The sequence below is a fragment of the Euprymna scolopes genome, chromosome 22 (assembly GCF_053919585.1).
Source record: "Euprymna scolopes isolate OS-2025 chromosome 22, ASM5391958v1, whole genome shotgun sequence".
NCBI classification, from domain to species: Eukaryota; Metazoa; Mollusca; class Cephalopoda; order Sepiida; family Sepiolidae; genus Euprymna; species Euprymna scolopes.
Genome location: NC_136503.1, coordinates 92446122 through 92469343, shown reverse-complemented (window position 1 = coordinate 92469343; position 23222 = coordinate 92446122). Strand labels below are relative to the sequence as shown.

Genomic DNA, 23222 nt, shown 5'->3' with positions numbered 1-23222 from the left:
GTTTTAAAAATGAGCGACTGCCTCGAAGCCACCAAAAAAATCCTTTGCAGACATGCACAAAAAGCAAACATACACACATTTTGCTTTTCTATTTATAGATAATTCTTTTTCTTGTGTCTTTAATAGTTTTTTTTTCCAGGTTACTTCAAGTTATGTCACTAATTTTGGTGAACATGGCTCTATTTTTTACACAAAAAATTTTTCAAAATTGGTGCGCTCGATATTGTAAGTCTCTAGGTATAAAAAAGATCACTTATCAATATGGTGACCTTAAAAAAGGGTTTGAAGTTGTTTTTCACAAAAAAAAATCCAATTTGAAAACTTCAGTGAAAGAAATTCAATTGAAAAATTCGGAAAATCGCACTGTTTTGTAGAGAATATCTTCTCTTTAATAATCTGGTGTCCTATTACTATGCTCAAAAAAGTGACTGTACCTACACATCGAGATTTACAACTTAATCTCAAGTGACTGAAGTACATACAAAGTATCATCACAAAAATCAACTGTTAGCACTTCGAGCGGCACAACCCAACGAAAACGTAAACAAACAACTTGTTTCGGTTTTCAATCAAAGTTCATAAGTGAGATTGTGTTTGTTTATTTAAAAGGTATAGAAAGTTATTGTTTAAAATAATATTTTTAGTGCGACAAGCGTCAATAAAAGAAACGAAAATTTACAATTTAAAAAATGTCAGTTTATTTTTTATATCTTTCAAACTTTCACATGTTCTTTGCTTTATCTTCTTTCGGTTGGATAAACTTCAGCATTGTTAAATTATCTTTTAGAAATTAAAATAGTTACATTTTAAACCAAACATTTTTAGTTGCATGTGACTGACGGAAATTTTTTTTTTTTTTTTTTTTTCATTTTAAAAGATGTGCCTCTTTTTTTTTTCTTTTTTTTTTTTCTTTTTTTTCTCTTATGTTCTGTTGGGCGTTTTTGAATCTCTAACATTTTGTTAATTTTTTTTTATTAGACTGTAAAGTTACATTACTTTAAAAAAAAAAATTAACAAAATATAGCTAAGTTTTAAGTTAAGTCATGTGTAAATAAAAAATTCATTTCACGTAAAAATGTTTGTTTTTTTTTTGTTTATGTTCTATCAGGCGTTTTTGTTAAATTTGAAGATTTTGTTAAATTATTTTTTGATTACACTGTACATTACTTAAAAAGTAATAACTGAAAATATAATTAAGTTGTGTGCATGTGGTGCATAAATGAAAAAATTAATTTCACTGTAAAAAATCTTTTAATTCCTGAGGCAATACTTCTACAGTTTATCGCCGATTTTTTTTTTTCATGCACCTGTCGTTAAAATCTGAGGGAGAAATCAGTATTTTAAACTATGACCGAAGTTAGAAATAAATAACAAAATTAAACTAGATATTAATTACTTCCGGAAGGAACTATGAAAAGAAAATAGTGAAAGAACCTATCTGTAATTTCATTGAAAATGTTTCGATTTACTTAATGAAAACGGGAATGTTTTTCATGAAACTTATATATTTTTATTAAAAACAGAAAAGGAAAATCACATATTCATAATTGTCTAAACTAGCCGAGCACCATTAAAACCAAAACATTTACTGTATAAAAAGTAATCAAAATATAATTGTAAAAACATTTATTGAAAAATTTGCGTAAGAAAATATAATTTTAATAAAACAATGAAATGAAAGCAACATTGGATTTTTATAAAATAGTTTTTTTTTTTTTTTTTTTTTTTTTTTTTTTTAAGTAAAGCATCTTTAAAGGGTCAACAATAAATTTAGATGAAACAGAAAAATCATTATCTGGTTTAATTTTGTTTATTTCATGCTTCGGTCATAGTTTAAAAATACTGATATCTCCCTCGGATTTTAACGACCGGCACGAAAGAAAAATGGCGTCTCCATTTTCGGCAATAAACTGTAGAAGTAAACCTCCCCCCCCCCTTATGTTCTATCAGGTGTTTTTGATAAACTTGAACTGAGATATCTCAAGGTTGTGTTAGGTGTCAAAATCAACACCAGTGGAAATAAAGTTCAACTGGAAGCTGCTCTCTCTCTCTCTCTCTGGCTTCTTGAGAAAAAATCCAGTTTATTCATTTCCACCTCCAAAGCAACAAAAAAGTCCCTTAGTCAATCTGCTGAACATTCATTGCTGAACACTCCTGCAGTTGTGATGGAGAACCATCTCAGGATATCTTCAGCTATGAGTAGCAATACACATGAAAAAATTTAAATGGCTTAAAATATTTCAATATTGGTATATATAGAAAGAGCTTGATAAGCTAAGAAAGAATCTTTTTAAAATTTTTTAAATCCAATTAAAATTAAGGAAGTTATGACTATTTTTATGCCCTGCGTGTTTGAATATTTTCCCCTCTTTAAGACCATATGCATTTTGTCACATTTTTTACACTACTTTTTCAGTAAAAATGCTATATCTTTTTTAAAACACAAGACTAAGCAATGAAATTTGTCATATAAGTGTATTTTTGTGCAAGGAATCTGAATATGCTACTGAAATCTCCAGAAATGAATGGTTTCCAAATAATCTGCAGTAAATGCACATAAATATTCTGCGATTGCATAAAGATGCCAAGTATTCATTAAAAGAAAAGTTAGAGAACTCAGTTTAGTTGTAATGCATTTTATGTGCCAAAAACTGAAATCAAAATCTAGGATTGGTTAAAAATGAATATATTGCAATATTTCCTTGGTATTAGTGTAGATTAATACCTTCTGCTACCCCTCCCCCATCTGACCACCTCTCCAAAACATGTGATTCTACCTTTATAGACAATTGCATGTGAACAACTTGAAAAACTTTAAACCCCTCCCCCCCCCCCGCCTTTTCCTATGATAGATAAATCCTGAGTGTTTGTTTTCTAAAAGGCAACTATGCATGGTTTTAAGAGGGTCTTTGTGCAATTATGAGAAGGTTGCCACTCTGACTTTGTGTTAATGATAGGGCTATGGAAAATTGTGTGAACATCCTGAAGACTTGATAGAAACAAAACAAAAACAATTTTAGAATTTAGAGTGGGGATTAGTTTCACATAAATGTAAAATTCACCATATATTTTTTTATGCAAGATTAATCATGTGCACTTTCTTTAAACGTTTTTATGCATTTTTTTACGCTTATGAGCTCACAGGAAGTTTGTTTAGTGGGAGCTCTACCACTTGTACTTAGCATTATTGTTAAGGCTAAAGGTTTTAGGAGGAGGCTTGCCACTCATACCTAGGATTAGACATAGAATTAAGCAAATTTTTCTTTTTTTCTTTGAGAGGGTGTTTGATACCCATTGTGAAACTTTACAAGAATTATAACAAACAGACAAAAATAAATGTTATTTAAAAAAAGTGACGTCCCTCTAACAGAAAACATGATGCTTGGAAAAATATCAAGTATTTAAATTCTATGTAAATATAAAAAAAGAAACAAGTTTTTGCTAAAGCTGACAAATTGTTAAAAATTTTGAATTAATGTTATTTTGATTTAATTACATTTCATGTCTTTTCCTACCATTTTTATTTTTTAACTGAGCACCTCCTAAAAATATTTAAGTAATTTTTTTTTTATTTTTAATAGTCGGGTAGATTAATTTCCATTCGATAATAATTCACTGAAAACATTTTTTAAGGGACGAAAATTAGAAGTGTAAGAATTTTTATTTATACCCAGATTTTCAATTTAAAAAAAAAAAAAATCGATTTGAAATAAACAAAAACAAAACGTCTGTTTACGCCAGGTTATCGCTGCTGCTACTATCACTAATACTACAGAAGTCTTGATTCAAATTCATAATGATTTTTTCGGATATTATGTTTTTAAATTGCTACGTACCACTGGAGAAAACACTGTTCAAGCATCTTTTTAACGAATAAACATAGATTGTTTTATTTAATAGTGAGTGTCCGAAGAAAATTTTTTTGATAAATTTTCAATACTCATTTCGAAATTTTTTTTTATTTTTTATTTTTTTTTTTTTTAACACAACAAAGAGTCGTCAAATGAACTTCGGACACTCAAAATTATTAAAAATGACATCTCTTTTGGCTAATCTCCAAATTTCATTAAATTCTTGACAGAAACACTGTACGAATGTTTAGAAATCGGCAGGGGGGGGTAAAAAAATCTTATCGAAAATGCCGTTTTATGATCACATTTTTATCACTTTATTTGCTTAAAACTCTAAAAAATATATAATTTACTAATTCATTTGAAAATATATTCATTTCTGAACAAAACTGGGATTTTTAAGACTTTGCTTTGGTTTTTAAAATATGACTATTTTAGCAGAAACCCCTTGAAATCTGTGATTATCCAAAGTGTTTTAACGGCCATGTGTATTGGTATTATGAGCATCGAAGACAATGGGTTGCTATCTACTATGACACCAACTTTTGCATTGGCCAAGTCATTGAGGTTATATCTGCATCCAGCGCTGTAATAAAATTTTTATTGCAAACCAAAGGTAGAAAAGATTGTTTTCGATGGCCTTTGTCAGATGACATTGCACAGGTAGTCAGCATTTGTTTACAGATGGGTTTGGAGGTAATGCCACTTTCAATTGATGGTAGGATTTGGAGTGTTCTTGTGATATCTACCATAGCAGAAGCTTATGAAAGAATTGAGAGAAAATCAATAAGGAAAGGAATTGTAGTAAAACCTCTGCCTATAAAATATCTTACTTGTTTACTTGAAAAACTTGTGACTTTTTGTATAACAAATTTCTAAATCTTATTGTTGCCTGTTTTTTTTTTTTTGGGGGGGGGGTTAAACTCACCAAAGTAAAAATACTTCTGTGGCAAAAAGTTTTATTAGAAACTAGCGGGGGTACCCAGCGTTGCCTGAGTGTTTGTTTCCTGGACGGGGGAGGGGGGGGGTAAAAAATGTTATGGTAGGTAAGTAGGAAGGATCAAACCCGGAGTCATGAGTAAAAATAGGAAAATAAAGTGTGAAAAAAAAAAAAAAAAAAAAATCCATTTGCAACGTTAACAGTTCGGCCACCAAGAAAAGTCCATTCCAGTTGTTTAGGAAAAAAAAAAAAAAAAAAAAAAACGACTATGGTAGGTCGGCGCGAACGTGAAAATATAATGTGAATTGTCCAGCACGCTAACCACTACGCCACAGAGCACTGCAGCTTAGTTTAGTGATTTTAAATAACTTCACATGAAAGAACTACGAAGCCAAACCAGTGTTCTCTTCTCAACTGTTCCTTGTGAACGATCCCCAAACGGTGTTAAGTGGTGGCAGGGGGAGGAGGAATTTATTAGAGAAAATATTTTACCACTTCCATTGATCTTAACCGATTTTGGCCGTGACTTCTCAGCAGAAAAAGTATAGAAATCTAAGATTATCGAGGAATTTGAGAAATAATAAGCCTATAACACACCTCAGATATTGTTCTGCCGTTTGTGCATATTATATTTGCATGAAATATCTTGATTTTTAATCCTATTAATGTCAAAATCAGACGGGGGGGGGGAAATGAGTTCATTTTATTTATATAGAGACAAGGCAAACATTTTTTGAATTCCTCACCCAAAAATTAGCAAAGTTTTAAGCTTTTACCTGCAATGGTTATTTTTACAGCAATTTCAGTAACATATAATTTTTACTCAACCCTTTTTTTTTTTTTTTTTTTTTTTTACCAAATTGTCTGACTGCTTTTACATGGTCCACAATTGAGTGGTTTTATCAATTTATAATTAAAAGAAAAAGTTATCTTGATCTCTAATGTGTTATGAATCATACTAAGATTCAATACGTTAGCTATTGAAATGAAATTAATATAAACAAAGTTGCATTTCCATGTCATATTTGCACTTTTTTCTCATTGGTAGTGGGATTTTGCCTATTGTTTAGGTTGGTGTCAACTAATAATTATTGCTTTCATTAGTATTAATTTTCATTTACCACAAGATGACCTTACATTTATAAGGATTTTTCACTTGTTAGTAGCTTACATTTTTAGTTATATACTATGAATAGCAATATACATGAAAAAAATAAAATGGCTTTAAATATTTCAATGTTATAGGTAGAAAGAGTTTTTTAAATTTTTAACTTCCAATTAAAATCAAGGAAGTTATGACTTTTTCTGCCTCACATGTTTGGATCTTTCCCCTCTTTGAGACCATATGTGTTTCGTCACATTTTTTACACTACTTCTTCAGTAAAAATGCTATATCTTTGTTAAAACACAAGATTAAGTAATGAAATTTCCTATGTAAGTGTTTTTCTGTGCAAGGAACCAGGATATGCTTATTAAGTTTCCAAATAATCTGCAATAAATGCACATAAATATGCTGCAATCCCTCAAAAATGCCATGTATCCATTAAAAGAAAATAAGTTAGAGACCTCAAAGCTGAATTGTAATGCATTTTATGCACAAATAACAAATCTAAATCTTAGAACTGTTTAAAAATGAATATATTGCAATATTTCTTTGATATTAATGTAGATTAATACCTTCCATTACCCCTCCCCATCTGACTACCTCTCCAAAATGTGATTCTGCCTTTGTAGGCAATTACGTGAGAACATTTTGAAAAACTTTAATGAAAGCTAAACAAAAATTTGGAATTTAATGTAAATGATTTCCCATCTTAAACCATTTCAGCGTTTTAGGTCAGTTAACCCGTTTTTTTTTTTTCTATTATAGATAAATCTTTTTTTTTTCTAAAACGTGATTGTGTGGTTTTAAGAGGGTCTTTGTGTGCAATTATGAGGTGAGGAAGTTACCACCCTGACTTTGGGTTAATGATAGGGCTAAGGGAAATTGGGATCAAGTAAAGATTAGATACCCCGGTAGCAGGTGACAAAGATAGGCGCACATTTCTAGTGACACCAGTTGGTCGACCTTGACATTGCTGTTGGTGGTTTGTGAACACGTTAAATAGCAGACATGTTCACGGGCAAGATTTTTAAAAAATATATTTACAAAACTTAATATTTAAAAGAAAAAATATATATTTACAAAACATTTTCTTTAATATTAAATATTTACAAAACTTTTAAGGATTTAAAAAAAAAAAAAAAAAAAAACTTTTCTATTTACACAAAACTTCTTAATGTAATAAAACGAAAGTATTTAAACAAAATATATTTAAATGAATGTCTTTCTTGGTGAGTTCTTTTTATATATTTACAGAACTTTTTAATAAAACTATTAATAATAATAATATAAATAAATGGTAAATTTTTAAGACGTGCCCCAGCATATTATAAACACTCCAACCTCCCTATGTTAAGAACGGCTTTCAGAATAACACCCCCAACCTCAAAAGCTGTTCTTAACGTGGGAAGGTGTTTATTCCAAAAGCCGTTCTTAACATGGGGTTGTTGGGGGTGTTTATACTACGCTGGGGCAAGTCGTAAAATAATACCAAATAAATAAATAAACCAACGTTATAACTGAGAATTTCAGATGATGTCAATTAAAAATACACAATTTGAAAAAAAATTTAATGAAATTATCATAACAAAATCTGTATATATCTGTTTCTGCCATTAATAGGCAGAAACAGATATAAAATAATTGACTTGTTCGGATTTTTGCGACCAAGATTAATTTTTGTGTGTGTGTGTATCTGTGCGTTTTTTCAATATTTATTTAAAGTGTGATGTATGTAGGTGGTCAGTGAAAGGAGAACCCCTTCTAGACCGAAGCAATTTTATGCATAATAAAATCACAAGTAGAAACAAGCGAGATTTTTAAAATATTTTATTCACGTATCTTTTATAACTTTTATTTTTATAAAAATGAAGTGTAGTATTACAAGATACAAATCTTTTTATAATTTTTATTTTAAAAAAAACAAAGTTTGCTATTTGTTGTCTTCTATGTAAAGAAAAATTAAGTGCAAGTAAGTTTAGCGTCTGAAATTTTCAGTTTCTAATGTTTTGTAATTAATATAGTTAATTATTTTTTATTAGTTTTATTAAAGTACTGTAAATATATTAAAAAACACTCAGAAAGACACCCATTTTAATATATTTTGTTAAATTTACTTTTTTACTGTTACTTACACAAAAAGTTTAGTATAACTATAAAAAAGTTTTTTTTTAATCCTTAAGTTTTATAAATATTTAATATTAAAGAAAATGTTTTGTAAATATATTTTTTTTTTCTTTTAAATCGTAAAGTTTCGTGGATATGTCTGCTATTTGACGTGTTTACAAACCACCAATGGCAATCTCAAGGCCGAACAACCGGTGTCACTTGAAATGTGCGCCTATCGTTGTCTTCTGCTACCGGGATATCTAATCTTTACTTGGTCCGGAAATTGTTTTAGAATTTAGAGTTTGCCAGAGTGTTTGGAGGGGGTGGGGGGTGTTAATGAAAACCTAAGAATAAGCGAAGTAAAAAAAAAAAACGGAAAGGGGGGGGTAATCAAAACATCAAAAAGAAAACTAACGTAAGGCAAACGAAAGATGTTAAATGTAAAAATCGAAAAAAAACAAACAAAACAAAACGAACATTAAAACAAAAAACAAAAAACGTGAAAAATGGCTTAAATAAGCCGGTTTCGATATTAAAATTTTAAAAATCGGTGGGTACCCAGGTGTTTGTGTGTGGCCGGGGGTGGGAGTGTTAATGAAAACCTAAGAATAAGCGAAGTAAAAAAAAAAAAACGAACGTTACGTGAAAAATGGCTTAAATAACACTGGTTCAATATTTAAATTTAAAAAATCGAAAAAAAAAAAAAAAAAAATCTCCCACCACGATAATGAACCAACTGAGCTAACGCGATATACATGAAATTTAGTCAGTTCTTCAACTATTTAAACTAAATCAGGTCATGACGTCATCTGATGCATGTGTAGAACCGGTCATCACGAGAGGATGGTTTTTGTTGATCCCCCCACCCCACCCCTGTAGAAAATTGTCGATTTCGGGTGAAAAAATAAACGTTTTTTGGCCAATTTTTCGAGCGAAGGATAGAGCCAAAGTTTGTGAATTTTTGTTCTGTCTGTCGAAAGTTTTTAGCAGACACACAAACACACATGCATACATTTTCGCTTTTATATATATATATATATATATATATATATATATGCCCGGGTGTCTTGAGGTAAATCAAAACTCCGGTTGGAGGGGGGGGTAAATAATTTTAAAAAAAAATGTTTTGGTAGGTGAGTATGAGAATCGAACCCATACCCTTGAGTTGGAAATTAATGTGTGAAAAAAAAACCAAAAAAAAAAACAACGGGCGACGTTACCCATTAGGCCACCGCGACATACATACAACATACACAAGTTTGAATTTATTTATTGAACTATAAAAACAGGCATGCGCAATTAAAGTTAACTCTGCTGCTTCCATTTGACCTAATTTTAAGAAAGTCAAATAGAAGTCATGCAAACCCAAATTTGACTGTTTCTTTCCCCCAACAGATGTTGGGGAGGGGAAAGCATCGCCCAATTGTCCAAACTGATATACAAGATTGATCAAAGCTGATTGCCTCTGGACGTTTTTTCCCGGCGCAATGCCGAGAAGACGTCGTTTGAGTTTAGTTTCACATATTTATACTAAAAAGCCCAATCAACACACGAGAAGCCAAAATAGCAATAATTTTGTAAAAGTCGACGTAAATAAATCTATAAGTTCCCAAATCCTACATATTATTATCTAGGACCGATATACACAGTTTTAAACGACCCCGGGAGCATGTGCGAGAAAAGCCTTTTGAAGACATACGCGAAATGGTCACACACATTTTGCCTTTTATATATATAGATTACATTTAATGTCTTCTACTGTTTTTGTTCCTTAATTGAGCACCTCCGACAAATATTTAAATATCGATTTTGCATTTTTTTTTTTTTTTTTTTTTTTTTTTTAATCTGGTAGATTAGTTTCCATTCAATAATAATTTGCTGAAAACATAAGACGAAAATTTTTAAAAAATAAAAAGGGTTGGTACCGTTTGTTCGTACACGTGAAGCAAAAAAAATTCACATCTGTTGTTTAAAGTGAAACACAATATTTTTTAAATTTGACTATTACCTAAATTTTTTAAATATTTATATGGTTAACAAAATAGCTCTAATTAAACATGTAAGGATTTTTTTTATAACCAGAATTTCAATTAAAAAAAAAAAATCGATCTGAAATAAAAATCAACAAAAAAACATCTGTTTACACCAGGCCATTGCTGATGCTATTACTAATACTAAATCAGTCTACATTCAAACTAAAAACAATTTTTTTCACCCAATATCATGTTTTTAAATTGCTATGTACCACAAGACAAAACAATATCCTATTCTTTCAACAGATAAACATAGTAAAAACATTGTTTTATTTAAAAGTGGGTGTCTGAAGAAAATTTTTTTCAAAATTTTCCAAACTCCTGTTGAAATCTTTAACAACACGACAAAAAAAGAGTGGTCAAATATATTTCGGACAGCTGAAACTATTAAAATTGACATTCCTTCTGGCTAGTTTCCAAATTTCTTTAAAAAATTCTTACTACAAACATGGTATGGACATTTATAAATCAGGCGGGGGGTCGTTACAAAATCTTACTGAAAATGCCGTTTTATGATTACATTTTTATCACTTTATATTTTTTTAAAGTTTTAAACAAATAATGTACATTATTTAATTCATTTCAAACAAAACAATATTTTGAAGAATTAAAACACTTTGGTTTGTAAAATATAACTATTTTAGCAGAAGCCCCTTAAAATATGATTATTCAAAGCGTTTTATTGTGTCCAGGTGTATTGCTACTATGAAATTTGGCTTCTGGACCATGATAGCAAATTTTTTTCAACTTTCCAACAAACATTGAACGATCATAACTTGAACTACCCAAATAAATTTGGTACTTTTGTTTATGGTTTATAAAAATCTATATGACCACATTAATTTTTTTTTTTTTTTTTTTTTTTTTAGATATAATGAAAATAAAATTTTGGTTTGAAATACCTATTAAAACAAATTTCCCAAATCTCATTACCCCTTATGTCAAATCTTGAGTCTGAAGACTGAAAATTGACAGGGTAGTTTCACTTTTATAGATAAACTAGACTACCTGTGATCTGTTGGGTCAGTATGTTATATTAGCTATGAAATTCATGTATTATGAGCGTGACACTTGTGACGTAAAGAAAATAGTTTTTTTTTTTGTTTGTTTTTGTTTTTTTCGTTACATAACAGAAACATTTCTATGAAAGTATATTAAAATGAAAAATCAGAGATGGATCACTCAAATATAAAAAAAAAAAAAATCTTCCCTATTCGTGTAAGGTTACCTATTTTTCCAAATAATTGCTCAAAAATCGAAAATTAAACATGATTTTCCTACGAATCGAACGCCAACGAAAGTCATTTAGCAGCAAAAACGCACATGAACCTACCGATGAGAAATATAAGAATGAAAACCCCATATTGGAATCTTTCAACCAAGTTATAGAAACTTAAAATCTAAAAATAATTAATAAAACCTAAAGCAAAAAAATGAAACCTAAATAAATAAAATAACTAATTTGAAACGGATTAGTTGCAAAACACCACCACTCTTCCCATGTTAAATAATAATTTCGAAATAACGTTAATATTTTAGTGTGCAAGTCAAAATCTGTAAAAGTGATTTGTGTTTATTTGTTTGTTATGGGTTAATGTTTATGCACGCATGCGCAACCGGATGTCGTAAACCGGAAAGTGGGTTATATCAATCGTTACAAGGTCATTTTTTTATAATTATATAGATTATCTGCATTTAAAAAAAAAATGGCCCCTGCATAGGAATGTTGTTCTAAGGCATCAATAATGTAAACTCTATTTTAATCTCATTTTATGCTAAAATTATTACCAGTTTATTCTTGGATTATTTTGAATTGTACAAGTCATAGTATTAATTTCATATTACATGTGGGTGTGCGCTTTGTAAGGGCCTAATTAATGAAAGAGCAAAAAATGTAATAGTCAATGAAAACTTTTCTACCAAATTAAAATATCAGTTTGTAATAGCAAGTTCCATTTCTTTAAAAAAAAAAAAAAAAAAAAAGGTTAATTAGCATGTCCTAGACAAATTAATAATTTTAAGGCTTAACACTTCCTAAAATTGAGTCTTGTTTTTATGTTGTATGTAAAATAAATAAATCCATTATATAAAGACAAACTTTATTTTTAAATGAAGGTCTTGTGCCAAAAGATAAATTGAACAGATGTAATTTGTTTACAAAAATTTTTTTTTAAAATGTATATTAATACAGAATTGTAAGGAAAAAAAAAAATGAAATACGGAAACAAACAATTTGTAAAATACCGATGTAAATAATTAAAAACAAAAAAGCATTTACAGTTTGTTTTTATTTATTTACGCCTGCACATTGTGAACTAAAGCCGGATGGACGGTTTCAACGCTCAAGCAAGATGATTTCAGTTTTATATTATAATAGATATATTTTGTATGTGTATTATGTGTATATATTTCTTGTATTGCTTTCAAAAGCAACTTTATCTAAAAATGTTCAAAACCTCAGTCGTTCTTTTGGTATATAGATTTTGTAAGACATTTTCATTCTTTTAAGGAATTATGTAGGAACACTCTGAAAAATTTAAAGTCAGATCAGGCATATGAATTTGATGTGAAAAGACCCTATTTACATTTCTCACTCAAACATCAATTCCAACTCAATGAACAACAAAACAAACTCATCCATAGATCGCCTCCAAACAGAAATATATGTATTTTTTAAATAAAATTTAAAACTTAAACCAGATCACATTACGACAACAAGCGTAATGAACTGACTTATCTCAACTAATCAAGTCACCTTTAAATATACACTCAAAATTAAAAGAACCTAACCTTAAACTCACTTAAATAAGTAACCCTCCAAACATTCCATATTTTCAGATCATGACTCTTCCCTATCTCCACCTCATCCGCTCACCCATCTGCACAGCAAAAACAGCATACCCACCCCTTATCACGCACACCCCCATTGAAAATCACAAGAATATCCACTTCCCATTTCAACTTAAAATCAAGAGGTCAACCCTTTTAAAGAATACTAAAATATAATTACTCCTTACCCCCCCCCCTCCCCCGAAAAAATTCCATTAAGAACCTGTATACTTGCCCAATTTTAACCCCCCCCCCCCTTCTCTACTTCACTCCACTCTCCTCTTTCCCTCATCTAAAAGGCTTCCCTCACCCACTATCAACAAGAAAGCAAACTCTTTCTACCGGGACTTACACCAGAAGCAAGCCGTCCAACGCACCGTTCTGAATATCATCTCCAGGATTATTTTGCCATTTTGCTACCTATACTATTGATGTCGAGGTCGATTGCATACTTAACTCAATGCTCAAACTCTATTACTCACAGGGATAATTACAATGGAATGGTATATCCACCCAATATCGGATACTTTGTGAACACCGAGAAAGCATTTGGACTACATCAACCAACACACGCTCAACGCAACAATGAATAAGGCTGCCTCGTATACTTTTTGAAAAATCAATAAAAAGCAATAAGCTTTCACTGTATGGGGAATGTTACACCCACACACAATCCCAATTTTTTTTCTGTCCTTTACAGTTTTTTTTACAGCGGATTGTAATCGAATGGACACTAATCTAACCAATTATATATAAAAAGAAAAAAAAAATACAAAATCAATATTTAAATATTTGTAGGAGGTGCTCAGTTTCTAGTTAAGTTCCTATTTACTTACCTCCCCATGAGGACAGTTAGACACAAGGTCAAGGAAAATCCAGCTTCCCAAAAAGGGTCAATCTAGATAGAAACAAAGATAAAAGGCCAATAATTATTACCCACTAGCATATGGGGGTCAAACGTCTTTTAAAAAAAAAAAAAAAAAAACGCCCTTAATCCTACCTCTAACCCTAGGGACACGTTGGAAGCCTCCTCCTCTTAAAACCTTTAGCCCTAACAATAACGCTAAATCTCAGTGGCAAGCTCCTCATCAAAATTCCTTGGTAGACTACATATAAGTATCTAAAATAAAAAAAATCCTTTAAAGTGCACTATTTATCACATAAAAACAAATAAATAAATTAGTCACTTGTCCTAAAACGCTAGAATGGTCTCGAAATAGTGAATCATTTTACATTAAATTTATGTGAAACTAACCCCCACTCTAAATTCTAAAATTGTTTTTGTTTCTATCAAGTCTTCAGGATGTTCACACATAATTTTCCTTAGCTCTATCATTAACCCAAAGTCAGTGGCAACCTCCCCACCCTTTCATAATTTCACAAAGACCCTCTTAAAACCACAAATAATCGTCTTTAGAAAAATAAAAATAAAAAATTTTTTAAAAAGGCGCACAGGATTTATCTCCGATATAAAAAAAAAACTGCCTTAAAACACTAGAATGGCTCAAAATATGAATCATTTGACATTAAATTCTAAAATAATACTTGTTTATCTTAGTTTTTTAAGGTATTCACACATAATTGCCTACAAAGGTAAAATCGTATATTTTGGAGAGGTGGTCAGATGATGTGGGGGGTTAACGGAAGGTATTAATCTACAATGATACCAAATTGCAATATATTCATTTTTAAACAGTCCTAGATTTCGATTTCAGTTATTTGAGTTCTTGAACTTTTCTTTTAATGAATACATGGCATTTTTAAGGAATTGCAGCATATTTATGTGCATTTACTGCAGATTATTTGGAAACTTAATTTTTGGAGATTTTCAGTAGCATATTCTAATTCCTAGCACAAAAATACAATTATATGCTAAATTTCATTGCTTAATCTTCTGTTTTAACAAAGATATAGCATTTTTACTGAAAAAGTAGTGTAAAAAATGTGACAAAATGCATATGGTCTTAAAGAGGGAAAAATATCCAAACGTGTGAGGCACAAAAATAGTTATAACTTCCTTAATTTTAATTGGATTTAAAAAAATTTAAGATTCTTTCTTAGTTCATCAAGCTCTTTCTATAGATACCAATATTGAAATATTTTAAGCTATTTCAATTTTTTCATGTATATTACTAATTTCGCTAGGAGGATTGGAATCAATTTGGTTTCAGCTTTTGTTTGCAAAATTAACCACAACATTCAAATTCTAGGTTTTGTATTTTCATTCCTCTGATGGATCCGATTAAAACAAAGAATCAAATTACACTAGTTAACAAATTTATTTTTTGAGCACTTTTTCTTTTTCTATAACCATGTTTTGTAAATTTTTTAGTTGGCTAGAATGAATGGTAACTACTTTTGCAGTGGATAAATCTTTTAATAAGATACTGAGCAATCTGTTTTACTTGCAAAAATAAGATACTGAGCAATCTGTTTTACTTGCAAAAATAGTTGCTTGCAATGCTTTATTTAGGTCTTAACTTTAATTATTTGATCAGAGACCTGATCCAATTGATCAACCTTAGCATCATCTTTCTGATAAGCACTTAGAGTGAGTGATACTTCTGATCTGGCTACCTAGTCATGTGGCCATTAGAAACTCTAAAGGTTGACATTCAAAAAATAAAAAAAGCAACTAAAATAATGATAATTCTTAAACTAGACTACAAAACTAAGTTTATGCAATTAATAATACTAGAAAAACATATCCTTCAATGTTAGACAAATTTTTTTAAATGATATTTTAATATTTTTGTGATTTGTATATTCCAAGAAATCACTAATTAGATTGAACTATTAACGAAACCGGTTTGCTAGCAGTAGATTACTTTTCGCATAAAAGTTTTACTTGTCGATGACGTTTCTTTTAGCTAACTAGGGAAAAGAATTCTTTGCCAGGGAATTTGAACAAAACATTGGCGTCTTTCCACTCAAAAGTTAGAACATCTCAAATTTGAGGCTTTGTAGTACAAAGTAAAGAAACTTCACTGAAACAGTATTTAATAGCCAATATGTTTCTTTTGTCCTAAAATTTGTTAAAAGCTTTTTGCGTACATATCAATAAAAATGTTGGCGGGCGTCAATAACAATTTTTGTGTCGTGACTCGCACAAATCTCATGTAGGAAATTCATAACAATGTGTATGTTCAAACTGGTTTATAACAATGAAGTATTCATTCTTTAATTTTTTTATTAGTACAGTCTGAAAATAAAACGATAGGTTTCAAATATTTTTATTGAATATTTATGAGCTTATGCAGAGATGGTATTGTGCTGAAATAACATTTAGAAACTCCTTCTTAACCTGGGGAGGGGAAGGTGTTTTGTAATTTTCATACTTTCACATAACAATTTGATAAACAAAAGATACCATAAAACTTGGAATTTTAACTCCTGTTTTTGTTTGTATTTTGGGGTATTGACATTTATAAAAAGTTTTATTCATGGTATTTGGGATCTGGTTTCAGTAGTAGACTTATTACTATTTGGTATGTAGTATGTTAATGAATCCAAAGTGCTCAATATCCTGGATAGAGCATGTATGTTTAAAAGCTGCATTGCGCAGGAAAAACAAGTTATATTATTTTATACAAGACATTTACTCCACATTGCCTGAAACGTGTAATATTACAGTATTACATACATCTAGAGAAGATTTAAAAAACACTGTTAAAACTAGAGAATAAGGATGATAACCAAACTGTAGCAGAAAGATCTGAGGGAACAAAATACTATAAATCAAGGACTGACTAACTCTGCACATAACATTCACTTATACACCGGACCTCTTAATTTGAAATGTGAAAAACTATCATATGTCAAACTGTCATTATGTCTACTGTCTCCTATACAATTCACTGACAATACAGTGAATGTTTTGAGCGAAAAGAAAAGGCTATCAAACTATTTAGTTGTCTAGTAAAAGAATTAGTCATGAAAAAGAAAATGGACACAAGCCATGTACGGACATTGTCAAATGAAACAAAATACAATAGCTCTCTTGATTCCAGAGAATTTTTCCTTTCCCCCCCCCCTCACAATAACAAGAGAAACGATATTAGTTACAAAGTCCAAAAAGATTTAATGTTCTGTTAATGAAGTTGTCCTATGAAAGATTGGAAGAACTTGTAGGCCCAATCAGCATTTGGTCAATTAAGGATCAATTTAAAACTTTTTTTTTTTTCTCTCTCTCTCTCTCTCTCTCTCTCTCTCTCTCTCTCTCTCTCTCTCTCTCTCTCTCTCTCTTAGTATATTTTTAGTTGAAAAAACTTATTACTCTTAGCCATCCAGAGGATGCAAACAGAAATACTTGGTTTAGTTCCAAGACACAGGATTCTCTCTCTGATGACTATATCTTGGATTATTCTTCTAGAATAAAAATCTTGTTATAATCTGTGCAATGACCCTTTTATGCCATGGCATCTAACCACTAGAAAAGGGGGAGGGGGGCTCTTTCATTTTGGTTATCAACTTTCCTAGAGCTGAAGATGAACAAATTCTATGGTTTGTAAATCTAAAATCACTTAAGTACATAGGCTCTGCCTATTGCATGCTTTTTACATAAGTATTAACCACACACAGATGCCATCACAGGAACTCGTCTTGTTTTCTGACAGTGAATGCATCTTTCTCAAACTGGACAACTTGACTCTTGCTTGCAATTATCTCACAATTAGTCTTGATCTCTCTTATCTAAAAGATTAAGAATATATCTTGCTACTGTTTCTGACTGGTAGTGCAGGAGTCCTACCTCTTAGAGTGCAAAATGATTCTAAAATACTGCTAGATTCCTATCCAAAGCAGGAAGCACATTTAACTTCAGATTATTTTAAAGCCACTTCAAACTGTTCTCAACATAAAATGACTAGAATGCCACCAAATAAAACAAATGTTTTTAAAGCAATATGACCAGTTTTATATTTGAAACTAGTTGAGATAAATTACACAATGTAATATTTGCAATTTCCTTTTCAGACATCCAACATCATGCAGTTCAGCTGCAGAAATCATGTCTGTCCTGTTCTTTCACACAATGAAATACAAAGTGAACAGTCCACGCTGTCCATCGAATGACAGATTTGTTTTATCAAAGGTAATCCTTTTTACCTAGTAAAATTCATTGCTCTAATTTTTACATGAATGTTCTACCAACTTATGCATAAGTAGCGTAATCTGGAAATGGATTGTTTTAACTTGTTACATTTTCCATAACTACAATAATTAAGTTTTAAAAACTTTTTAAAAAGTTGAGTTTCACCCATCTCCCACCAGACACTTATTTTGATATTTTTCCTGGTATGCTTCCATTTTTAATTTTAGGGTCATGCTGCTCCCATCCTTTATGCTGCTTGGGCTGAAGCTGGTCTATTTCCAGTTGACGATCTTTTGAATTTGAGGAAGATCACCAGTGATCTTGAAGGCCATCCAACACCTGTAAGGCTTAATTTATGAACTTGAATCTTTTCTCCTTCAAAATTAATTCCAAATAATTCTGTGGTAAATTAGATAAATTTTTTTTTCTAATTCTGAAGGCAATTTATGTGGAACTATAAATTGCCTTCATATATTTTTCTATAAATATTCATATTTTCTGATTAGTACTTTTAACACTCAAGTTTTTTGTACCTTTTAGCGTCTTAATTTTGTGGATGTTGGAACTGGCTCCCTTGGCCAAGGTTTAAGCATTGCAGCTGGTATGGCTTATACAGGGAAATATTTTGACAAAGCTTCGTGAGTAGTCTTTCAGTCCTATATTCAAATTCTATTTAATCAGATTTTAGTGCAGCAATTCAAGCATTTAATTTGGAATTTGTATTTGTTTCATATTGAAAATCTTGACAATCTATATCACTTATTGTTACTGTATTGAATATTTTTAAATGTATACACGTTTCTCCACATTTTAAAATTCTTTGTATAACATTGAAATTTATTCAATGCATTTGTAACTCTTAAAAAAATTTTCAATTTATTAATATCCTATCACTATTTGTTTTGCTATTTGTCTTTTTTAGCTACCGTACTTATTGCTTGGTTGGTGATGGTGAAAGTGCTGAAGGTTCAATCTGGGAAGCTATGGCTTTTGCTAGTTTTTACAAACTGGACAATCTTGTGGCAATCTTTGATATAAACAGGCTTGGACAAAGTGACCCCACTCCACTACAGCATGATATGGAAATTTATAAGAAACGTGCTGAGGCGTTTGGGTAAATATTTAAAATGATTTTATGATTATATTTTGACTTACTATAATAAAAAATATTGTGTATTATCCTGGCATTAAATAGAAGTTAAATAGTGTATGTAACCTATATATATATATATATATATATATATATATATATATACTTTTCTCATTTTCTTTCCCTTCCACCATTTTTCTGTACTTCTCCCAACCCTCTTTCACCTTTGCCAAACCCATTCCTCTTGTTTTAATGGGTTGAAAAAAATGTATTTATTATAGCTATCATTTTTAAATGTAATCTTAGATTTATTGCTCTTGGACAACTCTAAGTAGAACAGAAGTTTCTGTTACCGCCTCCTCCTTATCAAATATAATGTAATTTTAGTAAAGAGACTTTCAGAGAACTGTCAAAGTATTAAAAGAAATGTTACTTGTTGATTTACTTTTCTTCCTTGTATTTGAGGGTTGGGAGTTCTATCATGTCGACCAGGTCTAATGTTCATTTGCAATCCCTCTCGATCCATTGCATGTTCAGGTTTTGGACCAGTGCTCTTCAAATCTATGAGGATGGAACGACTGCATCAATGATAATGCAGTCTGCCCATCTTTTCCCTGGGCAGATTTGAGGATAAAACCCAGACAATGCAATGAAGGTGACCATATCAACACCGATTGCTTCATTGAAGGACCTCCTTAACACTGGCTAAACCCAGACTCCACCTCAATGAATGTATAGGGTATCTGTCAATTTTAAAGGGCAGTGTTGTGCAAGAGATGCCCCAACATGCGAGGATGGGGAGGAGCTCTTTTAATTTTTACATGCTGATCTTATCCTGTGACAATATTGGCGGGTTTAAAAAAAGGTTTATATGCTGCTGAGAAAAATGTTAATTCAGATGGTAGAAAGGAAAGAAAAGGTTAAAACTGTTAATTACTCGGTCGTAAAAGAAAAGCGTTGATAGTAAATCTGCTAGATTTACTCAAACTTTACTCTTGGTAATAAATTAACTTTCCTGATATATACTCAGATGACACTACAATCTACAGTAGCACTTCAAAGGTAGCAACGACCAGGATTTCCTTCACCTTTGAGCATGTGGTGCAATAGGGTGGTGGTTGGTTAATTTCAATGCATCTAAAACCAAGCTTTTATCTTTTCGCCACCAATGTTTTAATCACCACTCGGTTACAATTGATATGAATGGCTCTCTTCTCAAAAAGCACTCTGCTTTGATAAGCTTCTGGGACCAACCCAGACCTGAAAATCTGTCAAAGTCACTGGAAAACTGGTCGCGCCATTCTTCTGCTCCAAAAGGTATCTCACTCTCAAAACAATCTTCTACATGTATAAGAGCCTAAAATGGAATACTGTCGCCACATCATCTAGGGATGGGCTGCCTTAACAGGTTTCAAAACTGGCTTGGAAACAAATTTTTGGTGACACTTACTGGTTTTATGCATTATATCTAAAGGAAATTAGATGTCATTCCTATGCAAATATTTTGCACTCCCCGCCATTCAAAGTTAATAATGCAACATCTTAAGCTAAAATACACACATTTCATCTTTATTCTAAAAAGAATATATATTTTGTCTTCCTGTCCTCACTCTGAGCTACGTAATTCCATATAGCAAATATTTCTTTACTCTCCAACAAACCCTGAAATCACTGGTTCTTTTATTCATAGTCATACTTGCCTACAAAACACCGGCTAATTACTAAATTCTTGGATTCCAAACATATTGCATTGTGCTAAGAATACAAAGTAACGACCACTTCGTTTACTCCATAGTTTAACAAAATGACAGAATGAGCGGCAACTAATAATTGGACACACCTTAACATTAGAATTAGTCAGTCTTCGATTAACAGAATACTATTTCTGAACATGGCCAAAATGAATCTCAATAGTGATTTTGCATACATTAGCCAAAACAAAATCTTTTCCTTACATATCGTATTTTAATTTCCCTGATTTTTTTTTTTTTTTTTTTTTTTTCGTTGCAAGACAAACCTTCACATTACACATCAGAAAACCAGATACCGAATTACTAACACAAAATACATTCTAACACCTCTCAATCACGTATCAAAACTATGGCCAGAAATGCAGCATTCAGTGCTTTATATACGTATTGCTCCGTGTTGTCGGCCATGTTTTCATGTTATTTTATTTACACTAATTTTTACCATTTCTTTTGATAAAAAAAAAAAAGTTCACACAAAATGAAATCTATAAATTACTGTTTACAATTGCTTATTGCTTCAGGGAAATCTTGCATGAAATTCACGTGTATTAGGTTTGTTCACGTGTTTTTGTTTGTAGTTTCATTGCCTTAATACACGTTTGCTCACACAATATATGATAAAATTAGTTTAACTACACTGTGCTTCAGTAGTAAGAGTGAACGTTATTGTTTGCCAAGACATTCTGCGATATGGAAGATCAAGTGTTCAGACTTAACCATTTATCATCAGAATCTTACTATATTTTTTTTCTTTTCCAATTGTAGCATACATTTTTACCAAGAAATACATTGACAATTTTTTTAATGTTCTACTATATCATCTTACTATTGAAGAAATAAACATTTTATTTAAGTGTGTGTGTGTGTGTGTGTGTGTGAAAAAACAACAAAAATATCGAAATTCATGACTGCTTTGTTTTACGTATTGCGTGTGCTGAATTTGTTTTCATTTTTATTATCGTGTGTATTCGTTGAATTGTGAACATCATCACTATTGTCATGATCATTGAGGAATTATACAGTTTTTAAACGCTTCTCTCAAAAAAAAAAAAAAAAAAAAAAAAGAAGCACCAAGATTCATGACTGCTCTGTTTTACATGTTGCATGCGATGGATTTGTTTTATCTGGGGTGGAGAGGGCTCCAGAAAGCCATGGTGAAGGCAGCCTCTCTAGAAGTAAATCTCTGATCTAAAAAAACAAAGCGAAAGACCAGTACCCGCATTAAGCTGGTCTGCAGTTTGATTTGTTGCTGGATATCTTGCACTTGCTTGTTGCTGGATATCAACATTTTGAACCGAGAGAGACTAGCTGTCGTACAAAGCTAAATCTCTGGAATAACATCTTTGTACAGATACTTCCTCAGACATTTGTCAAAAAAAAAAAAAAAAAAAAAATCTCCTATTGGTGATGGCTGTCCATAGTAACAGGAACAGAAGATATTATGCTAAACGACACCCACTCCAGCTCTGTTGCTGGAATGTGAGACTTATTGACAATGGTAAAAGACTAGAACGGAAGACTGCAATTTTGACTAAGGAATTGCAAAGATACAATATAGACATTGCTGCACTCTCTGAGACACGTCTCTCAGGTGAGGATCAACTGGTTGAGCGCGAGTCGGGCTACATGATCTTCTGGTCTGGTAGAGCTGAAAAGGAGAGGCGAGAGGCTGGTGTTGGTTTTGCAGTTAAGAACTCCTTAATTGACAAGATCGAACAGCCAGTAGGCATAAATGACCGTGCAATGACATTGAGAATGCCCCTTGCTGCTGGTCGTTATATGAATGTTCTTTCTGTCTATGCGCCGACTCTTGCTTCGCCTGAAGACGATATTACTTCCTTTTATCATATGCTTAGATCTATTATCACCGGTTTGCCAAGTGCTGAGAGTTTGGTGGTTCTTGATGACTTCAAAGCACGGGTTGGATCAGACAATGAGACTTGGTCTCCATTGGGTCCATATGGCATAGGTAGAGTCAATTCAAATGGTATGCTGCTTCTCCATCTCTGAAGTGAACTAAATCTTGTTATCACCAACACTTTTTCCCACCAGAAAAACAAGGAGACCTGGTTCCATCCCCAGTCTAAACATGGCCATTTGCTTGATTACATACTGTGTAGACGTGGTGATCTTGGAAATTTTTGCAAATTTAGAGTAATGCGTGGTGCTGACTGTGGTACTGATCATTTAATGGTCAGAGCTAAACTGAGAATTACAGTTCGCAAAAAAGCCGTTTCAATGGTGTCAAAGTGCCTAAACGTATTGATGTTTCCAAATTGAAGGATCCAGTCGTACGAAGTTCCTTGAAATCTGCTTTCAACCAGGTGGATTTCTCAGATTGTGACTGGGAGACAGTAAGAAATACAATATACCAAAAAGGTGTTGAAGCTCTTGGGTTGAAGGTTCCCAGACATAGATTGGTTTG

General features: G+C 31.6%; 1 protein-coding gene across 1 annotated transcript in view; it reads left to right on the top strand.

Moving 5' to 3' along the window:
• The window catches only part of LOC145243544 (transketolase-like), a 229154-nt gene that overhangs the window by 46253 nt on the left and 159679 nt on the right, over positions 1-23222 (top strand). The window contains exons 2-5 of the mRNA XM_080106523.1: positions 17839-17956; positions 18184-18297; positions 18497-18594; positions 18879-19070. Of these exons, the coding sequence (XP_079962649.1) occupies positions 17839-17956; positions 18184-18297; positions 18497-18594; positions 18879-19070 (522 nt within the window). The remainder of the gene's footprint in view (positions 1-17838; positions 17957-18183; positions 18298-18496; positions 18595-18878; positions 19071-23222) is intronic.